This window comes from Schistocerca americana, chromosome 2 (genome assembly GCF_021461395.2).
Source record: "Schistocerca americana isolate TAMUIC-IGC-003095 chromosome 2, iqSchAmer2.1, whole genome shotgun sequence".
In the NCBI taxonomy this organism is placed as follows: Eukaryota; Metazoa; Arthropoda; class Insecta; order Orthoptera; family Acrididae; genus Schistocerca; species Schistocerca americana.
This window is the reverse complement of record NC_060120.1, coordinates 751,974,480-751,984,169: the sequence shown is the minus strand read 5'-3', so window position 1 is coordinate 751,984,169 and position 9,690 is coordinate 751,974,480. Positions and strand designations below refer to the sequence as shown.

The following is a 9,690-nucleotide window of genomic DNA, read 5'->3' as shown; positions in this document are numbered from 1 at the left end:
CCCAGTACACCCTTGGGCACAGATGTCTAGCACTATCAGCAACACAGCCAACTGTTTTTGTCCATTGCTTCTTCTAAAATGAGGATTTTTTTAGCCTATTATATGTTAAACTCCATTAAGTATAATCAACAGACAAATATCAACTGAAGCCCAACTGAAATTACTTGTTTCTTGACATCTGTCACTTGACACTACTGCGTTGCCACATCGGCTGCCAATCTGTTAAAGACAACATGCAAACACAGCGTGTCACTTCACTAGTGCTAAAGTTCTGTTAGATGTAAAGCAGAGATGCTGAGAGCAACTGACATCAGGAATGACAGGATGTGAGAGGCTCTGCCCACAGCCGATTTCAAATGACCAATGACTCAACTGCAGCTGACAAGTTTCGTAGCCCAGAATTTACACTCATTTTCTATCTTAACCACAACCTCTTTATGTGGAAATGTACCTGAGAAAACTGCAATCAACGACCTGTGGGAGAACCGTTAACCACACTGGTTTTGTTCAGGGTGAATAAAGCTGACCTCTGTGAGCAAACTGAAGGCAGAAAAATTTTAGTTTCAAAACTAGCAACAAGCTGTACCTTTTCACTTTCATTGTCTGCCTGAAACTATCCTCACACAGGCTACACGAGCAGACACATTGTAAACCGGGTTGACAATGTTACAGGTAATCTAGGCAACACTCCCAGATTCCAAACAAAAAACAAATGACATGAGAAAATATGAGCAAATGATGTCAATACCATGACAAAAAATAAAATTCTACATTTAAATCAATTAATTGAATAAAAATCCAACAGTCATTCTGATCAAGATTAAAAAATAAAAGCATTATACCACCTGACAAGATTTGAACCCACAACCTTCCACACTTCAGGACTGTATCTTAATTTCTATGCAACACCACCACTTTTTGATACAGTGTTATATTTATTCCTCTATAGAACCAGTTGGAACAATTTGCTCCCTTAACAATAGTTAGGCATCATGCAATGTCATATGAATCTTATCAACTGAAGGGCGAACTCTGTGCTGATAGGATGCGATGTAAAATCGCATCTCGTGCAGGAGGATCCAATAGTGTTGAGATAGTGCTGTATATGAAATGTATGTATTTCATTACCTTTGTTGTGTGTGTGTGTGTGTGTGTGTGTGTGCCAAAAGGAAAGCACAATAAGGAATTCGAAGTGAATTGATCATCTGTTGTGGCAATTTGGCAACAGCAAACAGTTCAGCTGTGACAATGTTCCAGTTGGAGGAAACCAGCTCCAACATGCAAGGCATGAACTAAAAAGTAATTTTCATCAGACTATAGTGATAAATGAAAGTCTCTTTCACCCAACGAGGGAGAGTGAGTTCTGTGTTCTAAGTAGCTGTGCCTGAATGGATCTCAAACTCAGAAACTAAGATTTAGCAAGCAACTTTATCAACTAAGCTATCCTAGTATGATAGCTAATCAAGCTCACAGCTTCAGTTTTGCCAGTGCCCCTCTCCTACATCCCAATGCCAAACTCTGGCATATGCTGTACTAGGAAACCTGGAAGAGAGGACATTATGAAGATATGGCTTAGCCATAACCCGAGTACGACTGATGCTATGGAAGTGGACCACGAGCTGTTCCATGACGACTCACTCGGAACACTGCTTGCAAAGGAGTCAGTCCTGAGACAGCACACAGTTTTAATCCAAATTTAAAAAATGATGCATACTGTACTGCAGAATGAACGATTCAATCTCAACACAATTCCAGGACTGTGGCTTTACTAAGCCTATTATGTTAAACGAAGAAGCCACTCGTAGAATTCTTATACCACACAGGGATCTAGAATCTATATACCAAGAAATGCCACGAAATTTAGTTTTATTACAAAGACACCAAAGAACTGCTCCATCCTAAAAGATGTACTCCCACTGAGTAGTGCAGCAACCTGGGACACTTTTAGAAACCCTAAAAAAATTTGGAGGAGGAGGAGGAGGAGGAGGAGGAAGAAGAATAAAAAGGTAAGGAGTTTGCAAAAACCCAGAACCTTTTTACTGTGTGACACCCATTCACCAAAGCATTCACTAATCTAATAATACTAATAGCATTTACCTTAGTGTGAACTGTGAATTTAACTTTATCTTTTTCACTCAAAGCATCAGATATATCAACAAGTAATGAATGATCCGTTAAATCCACTGTCTCCGATCTTCCAGGCTGAAACAAAGAGTGTGCTACATCAAGCTTTCCTACAAACAGGATATAACACACAAAAACAGGTTACAATTTGCATGCAGACTTGGCATAATTTAATATTACTATGCTGATTGAGGATAAACTCAAAGGCAGTTTGCCTCGTATGTTCTGCATCTTTTTATTATGAAGCATTTTAATATGTCCTCAAATGAAACATCAGCAACAATGAGTTAACAGCATGGACAAACCCACATCCTTTCGTCTTTCCCTCTCCTTCCCTTTTTCCTGATGAAGCAACCGTTCGTTGCGAAAGCTTGAATTTTGTGTGTTTGTTTGTGTGTCTATCAACCTGCCAGCACTTTCGTTTGGTAAGTCACATCATCTTTGTTTTTAGATATATTTTTCCCATGTGGAATGTTTCCCACTATTATATTAATATCATAAATTACATAGACTGGCCTCATTAAATCACTGCCAATCAACATTAATTATTAAAGTCCAGACAAACAGTTGTTATCAGTCTGAAAATTGGTTCAGGTGGAGTTCTCCATGCTAGTCTATCATGTCCAAGTATCTTCGTCTCTTATGATTACAGCAACCTACAATTCCAACATGTCTACTGTATATCTGTCTCTGAACACTTGACTATAGTACTGAACTGAGGAATTTCTTCACTAACTTTAGCACTTATATATCCTACATGCCATACCAAAACAGTACACCCCAAGTGTAAATTCTGTGAAATAACTTTCAAATCACCTTAAAGAAAAATGCAAATATGTTATTCAAAACAATTACTTCCATTAAACAGTGCTGCTGAATGACACTTCAGTGATGTACGAAAAAGTAAATTGTCATCACATCATCGCTTTAACTGAAAAGTTATGAAATAAACAAATAGTATACACTGTCTGCACTTTGTGATGCATTCATTGTATGCAAATTGAAAATAAAACATCTGACACACCAAAAATTTCTAGGTCTACAATTTCTTGGCTTTTCCCACACTCAAATCAGTTTTTATGAACTCAGATTTTTACAAATTTCTTAAGGGTGTATTTTAGCAAGATAGGTTATTGATTTCAAACTCTGCCAGTCTTATCTTTGTAGAATACTGTTTCCCAACTTCCCATCACCAACTACTTCTATTAATTTTCCATTTTTCTTTTTTTGGTTCATAATTGACAATTTTACATGGCAAAGCTCACCTAAAATACGAGGAGTGTTTTTTAAATAAATAAAGTTTTGAAATTTAAAAAAAAGACGTGCTAAGATATCTCAATAATTTTATTTTTACATGGAAGCTTGTACCTTAATCTACATTTCTACATAATTTCCGTCAATATTAAGGCACTTGTCATAACGTACCAGTTTTTGAATACCCTCCTCATAGAAGTCTGCCGCCTGACTTGTTAACCACTGCATCACCACTGTTTTGACTTCGTCTTCGTCTGGAAGACGCTGACCGCCCAGGTGTTTCGTCAAGTGCAGGAACAGATGGTAGTCACTGAGCACAAGACTGGGGCTGTACGGAGGATGATCTAGAGTTTCCCATCGAAAAGATGTGATGAGATCTTTAGTCTGATTCGCCACATGCGGACAGGCATTGTCTTGCAGCAAAATAATGCCCTTGCTCAACTTTCCATGTTTTTTGTTCTGAACTGAACGGCGCAGATTGTGCAATTTTTTACAGTAAGCTGCTGCACTTTAAGAAATACCTGGACGGTCAGAGTCTTCAAGATGATGACAAAGTCAAAACAGTGGTGATGCAGTGGTTAACAAGTCAAGCGGCAGACTTCTATGAGGAGGGTATTCAAAAAACTGGTACAACGCTATGACAAGTGCCTCCTCAATATTGACGGAAATTATGTATTATTGAGATCTTAGCACGTCTTTTTTACTTTCAAAATGGTACTTACTTAAAAAAACACACCTTATACTTCAGATTTCAGATGTTATACTATTATGGAATTCTTTAATTTTCTAGTTATGGGATTACAATACGGTCACAAAATTTCTTATAACTGAAAAACTTAGCATGCACAACAAAATTTTCATGCAGATTAAAGATTGTGCTTGAAGAGGCAGTCCCAGCAGCTGTAGAAGAACTAACAGAAAATTTCATGCAATTATTTCAGTGTCTTCAATTGTACGGATTCAAACAATTATACAGCATTAGAAATAACATTGGAAGAGGAATGTGCACTATTGTCCATGAATGAAAATTGTTTCCAAAGGGGCTTTTAAGGAATTTTAAAAACAAAGTAACATAGGAGAAATGTGTCATGACTCTGGGCAGAGGGGTCACATGGCTATAGACTGTAGTAGTCTTCAGCAGAATGTGTCAATAATGCTGCAGAAGAGCCAGGTCAGTTTCTCTTCCTTCACCAGATGGGGTATAGTGTGGTGAAATATCATTCAGGACTTCGTTGGAGTATGGTAAAACTCATCCGACTGGGTTGAGATTTTTTTGCAGGGACAACTGTTAGCTCAGATGGAGGAACCCCGAAAGTTGTAGGAGCAAGTTTCATTGTGCCCAGGGAAATCTGGAACATAGGGTGAAGGCTCTAGTTTTGGCCACTACCCCACTTATGGCCACCTCAATGTCAAAGGTTAATTTTTAAGCTTCTCTGGAATACCAGCCAGTTCTACCATAGATTATAATAAACTTTGTGAAAGGCTATTCATTTGTCTACATAATCATTCTTTTGTCTGTTTTTGTTTGGAGACACCATTTTGTGAAATGATCAGTGTTGAAGAAGCTGGGTTTTGCAGAAGTTTTCTTTAAGCAACACATGATCTGTTTTTTGTATTTTACATGTTTAAATAAAACATCAGAAGAAACTTAATCTTTTCAGAGGTAAGATAAGACATCATATTTTCATTTCTGTTAAGTTTTATATGGCTCAGCTAAAAAACATGTTATCAAAAGTATGTGGCCATTAACAGATCCATATTTAGCCCTGGTTCCGGGTTATGGCCAAGCATGTGCCCATAAGTGGAGACATATATGTATCCTGTTTTGGCCACTTCTAAAAACTGATACAAAAACATCAATATTGATGTTCTGCCCTACATTACACTAGGCTAATTTTATTTAAATAGGCTTATTAAAAGATTTTTGGTATTTTTATATAAATACATACCGCATTGAAACTTCCTGGCAGATTAAAACTGGGTGGCAGACCGAGACTCGAACTCGGGACCTTTGCCTTTCGCAGGCAAGTGCTCTACCAACTGAGCTACCCAAGCACGACTCACGCCCCGTCCTCACAGCTTTACTTCTGCCAGTACCTCGTCTCCTACCTTCCAAACTTAACAGAAGCTCTCCTGCGCTCCTTCATCAATATTGACATATATTCAACACACAGCAGCATTTTACAAAATACAGATATTCCTTCAACACCCACCAACAGTCTTATTCCTGCAGATATATCAACAACCCACAATAGTATTTCACATAATTCAGGTACTCCAACTTCCAACCATAGTCCATCTTCAGTGCGTATCCAAGTGACATCACCAAAATAATTAGCAACAGTTTTTGAAGGTGTCATCACTTGGCCAAAACCCAAACAATGAGGCACAAAAAGAAAGAAAGAACACTCACCCACTGTTGTGACTAGTGACAAGTGGGTGGAATATCATGAACTGAAGGAAAAAGAGAAGCAAGAGGAGGAGCAGGAAAAAAGGAAGAGAAAAGCTATGGAGGAGTTAAAGTCCAAAGAGCAGCACTTGGCATTATCTTCTTGTAAAAATGGGTAAAACAAGAAACAGACAAGAGTTAAGTGATAGGCCGACAAGTTCTTCCGAGAAAGAAGAACAGACGGACAGTGGAAGCAGTTTAGATGACTACTTAGAAGGAGATGAAGATGATATACCAGAAAATGTTAAATTATCTTCGAGTGAGAATTTGAAAGTAGGGGACTTTATTTTGGGAAAATTTAGTTTAACAGGAAATAGAACAACAAGACCTGCAATTTTTAAGTATGTATCTGTAATTTTGAAAGTGCTTTCTGATTCTGAATATGAAATTCAGTGCCTAAAAAGTTCTAATGTTCAGAAAACTTGTTTCGAATACATTGAAAATGATGTTTCGACTAGAACGGGTGAAGATGATATAGGGAAACTGCCAGATCCAGTCTTGATGCAAGAAGGACGTTCATTGAAAACAAAGTTTCCTGGTTCCATTGATACTAGTAAGAAATAAACTTGTCTGGAAGTTGATTTAAGTAATTACTGGGACAATACTTTGCCTAATGATTTTTTTTCTGTTCATTCAGTTGCTGTACCTTTTACCTATTTGATGTATGTTTGTTGTCTTATATACTTGTATAAAGCACAAATTACCTTCTGGCACATGGATTAACAGTTATTTTAGCCATAGTTTTAATGTAATATGAAGTGGCCATAAGTGGGGAAACAACTGGTCATAGGTAGGGTTTACATGGCCAAAACCGGGGAAATGCGCCATTTATTTTTCAATATTTTTTTCTGCTTTTGTTATACAACTTAGAATATTTGGTTTTACATGGTTGTAATGTGTAGACTTTGAAGCAATAGATACGATTTTTTGAAGTTATTTGTATACTTTCTTCCTATAGTAAAAATGCGATGTATCTCAAATTGCCCTTAATGTGGCCATAACTGGGGCCTCGACCCTAATTGTTCATTTTTTTATGTTTATGACTTGGCAGACAATATCAACAATCTGACACTGCAGATGATACAACTACATAGAATGAAATCATATAAAAAAATCTGCACAAATATTCAGTCAGATCTTATTAAGATTACAAAGTGCAGAAAAAATTGTCAACTTAGTTTAAAAACAAACAACGAACCACAGTCTCTTATGACTGCAACTAATACCCAGGTACAGCCTAAACATTTGTAGGCTTATGAAATATAATGAACACATGCAGTCAGTCAAATGTGAAGCAGATAACACATGCCGGTTCATTGGGACTGGGAAAATGCAGTGAGCATACAAAGGAGATCACTTACAAAATACTAGTGCAACCTATTGTACAATTTTGCTCAAGTGTGTCGAACTTGCACCAAGTAAAACTAACAGGGGTTATTAAATACATACAAAGAAGAGCAGCACAAATGGCCATACGTTTGAGCTAGGGGATGGTATAACAGATGCTGAAGAAACTGAACTGGAAGAAATTAAGACAGGTGCAAACTATCCCAAAAATTTTCAAAAATCAGCTTCACATGAGGAATCTTCTACTTATTCCTCCTATAAAGTCTGTAAAGACAATGAGAATAATTACAGTGTGCACAAAGGCTTAAAGCCTTTGCCATGCACTACAATGGTTCACATTCATAACCACTGTAAAATGTACAATACTACAGTTAAACATTTCCATACAGACATGGAATTTAATGTTCTGGGGGCAAGAGGCTAACTCGTTGCCAACAGGCATTTGACAGAATTTTTAACCATCAGATACTCTAAAACAAACCCTCCTGACGCAGGACTAAAAATTTCAGTTAACGCTAGCATTTACACTGCAGAAGATTTCAGTTTACGAAATACGTAGAAAGGTGGGGGTTCTCTGAAATCAGTGGTTACTTAAACACTTAGTATTAAGTAACAAATAAAAACACCAACTGAGTAGAGGAAGATCAAAATAACTGCTTTTCTACAACTGAATAAATGAAGAGGCATTTAGGACTAATATTGAACAATAAAATAATTTGGTCTAAGGATTATAATTTAATGCAAGCCTACAGAAAGTAGATGAAACAACAGCTAGGGGTTCTAGGGGAAAGACTCCTAGGTGTCAACAACCTATTCATACACATCCAAACATAGAACTATAGAATATTAATCACCACCCATTTTCAAAGTATTGCATGCTAGAACCATATGAAGCTCCAAAGGACGAACTGTGAGAATTTATACCAAAAAATCTCTACAATCAATGCCACTCTTGACAAAAATTCAGGAAATGAATGTAAGAACTTTTGAGAAGGAGGGTCTATCTAATCACCAGTGTTAATTTACAATATCTAAGTTCTAAAATAGTTAATATGAAAGGGACTGGGGGTTCACATATTTACTGTAGGCCTATACAGTTATAGCAAGAATGGGGGAAAAAGGAAGCAGCCAAAGAACTCTGACACTAAAACATGTGTAAGGACGTGGAAAGAAAGATTTCCACAAAGAAGCAGTTGCAAAAACATTTTTTGTATATTCTATATAGAAGTGCCCTGTAGAAATTAAGATGTCATAACACAAGCTATAAATTGAATAAGCTAATACTGCCAAAACTGGGCATGCAACTGTAAAAGGCACCATTTCAACACAAACATGCACTACACAACACTATTTTAATGAGTAAAGATGCTCCCTCACCTTTCTATTATCACCACTTAAAATGTCTCTATCGTCTAAACCGTCCTGGAACACAGAGTAAACACTAGTAGTCACAGACAACCAGGATGCAATGAAGAAGTAAACTAAAAACTACTGGTGCAACTTAAAAACGGATGCGATGTAAAACGTTTTCAGTAAAACTTATAAACACATTGTTATCGACGAGTCTACATACCGTCCTCACCCAACCTTGCACGTTAATGTTTATATTACAGAAACAACATGCTAATAATATCACGTTCTGAATTTAGAAAATAGGGTTCACAAAAAAAAAGAAAAAAAACTGATCGCGTTGGTGAGGAGATGAAATGTTATCTTCCACTTTTACAGTTCCTCACCTTCCTATTATCGTCGTTAATTAAATCTGCGTTATCTTCCAACCCTTCCTGAAACATAAACAAAATACAGTCTTAATGAATCTGCTGAAACTTCAGGAGCACCGGCTCTCAATTTTTTAAAAGAAGTTTACCATCATGTTTATCAGTCAGACGAAAACGGTACAGAAGGGAATGATCTTCACCACAGAAACGCTCTCCTAATACTACGGTACGTGAACTACACACACAATTTACGAAAAAGCAACCTCCACAACTCGCAGAAACTTCACATGACAGTTGTACGCCTTCCACCTCAGATGACAATTGAGCATCGAAATGTAATGCCAACATAGTTGCCAATAAACAACAGCGTAAAAGAAAGACGTGAGACCAACTACGTCGTTGATAAGTTTTTAAATACATTCAGAAAGTCGTACGCGACAAGACTTCACATAATGTAATTGTTTTTCCACATTAAAAGTACACTTTAGTCCAAACTTGTAATTTAGTGTGAAAATTGTAGCGATAATCTAATACAAGCGTAGCAGAAGATACACTGTAGAATTACCTCCTCTGTGGGAAGTTACTGCTACGTAAATTTTTAGGTTTCGACAGATAATTGCAACAAAAAAAACTGCCGGAATCGCTTCGAGTTTCACAATGTCGCTATTCTCATATTTTAGCCGTAATGCTCTCTAAAATCACATTCTCGGTAGCACGTACTACAGCCCTTTCGCGACATACAACTAAATTATCAAAAATCTATTGGATACACCTTATTAACCCTCAGTTTGCTACTAT

At 37.1% G+C, this 9,690-nt stretch overlaps 1 protein-coding gene across 4 annotated transcripts in view; it reads right to left on the bottom strand.

Moving 5' to 3' along the window:
• The window catches only part of LOC124591894 (sorting nexin-6), an 82,964-nt gene extending 73,734 nt beyond the window's left edge, over positions 1-9,230 (bottom strand). The window contains exons 1-4 of one of the 4 annotated variants that reach the window (XM_047131779.1): positions 9,042-9,229; positions 8,911-8,958; positions 8,552-8,596; positions 2,098-2,202 (exon numbers count right to left, since the gene is read on the bottom strand). In XM_047131779.1, the coding sequence (XP_046987735.1) occupies positions 2,098-2,202; positions 8,552-8,596; positions 8,911-8,958; positions 9,042-9,047 (204 nt within the window). In that variant the 5' untranslated portion in view covers positions 9,048-9,229. Of the gene's footprint in view, positions 1-2,097; positions 2,203-8,551; positions 8,597-8,910; positions 8,968-9,041 lie in introns of those variants that run through there. The other 3 variants (XM_047131780.1, XM_047131782.1, XM_047131781.1) reach the window with 3 other exon arrangements.
• Between the last annotated feature and the right edge of the window lie 460 nt (positions 9,231-9,690).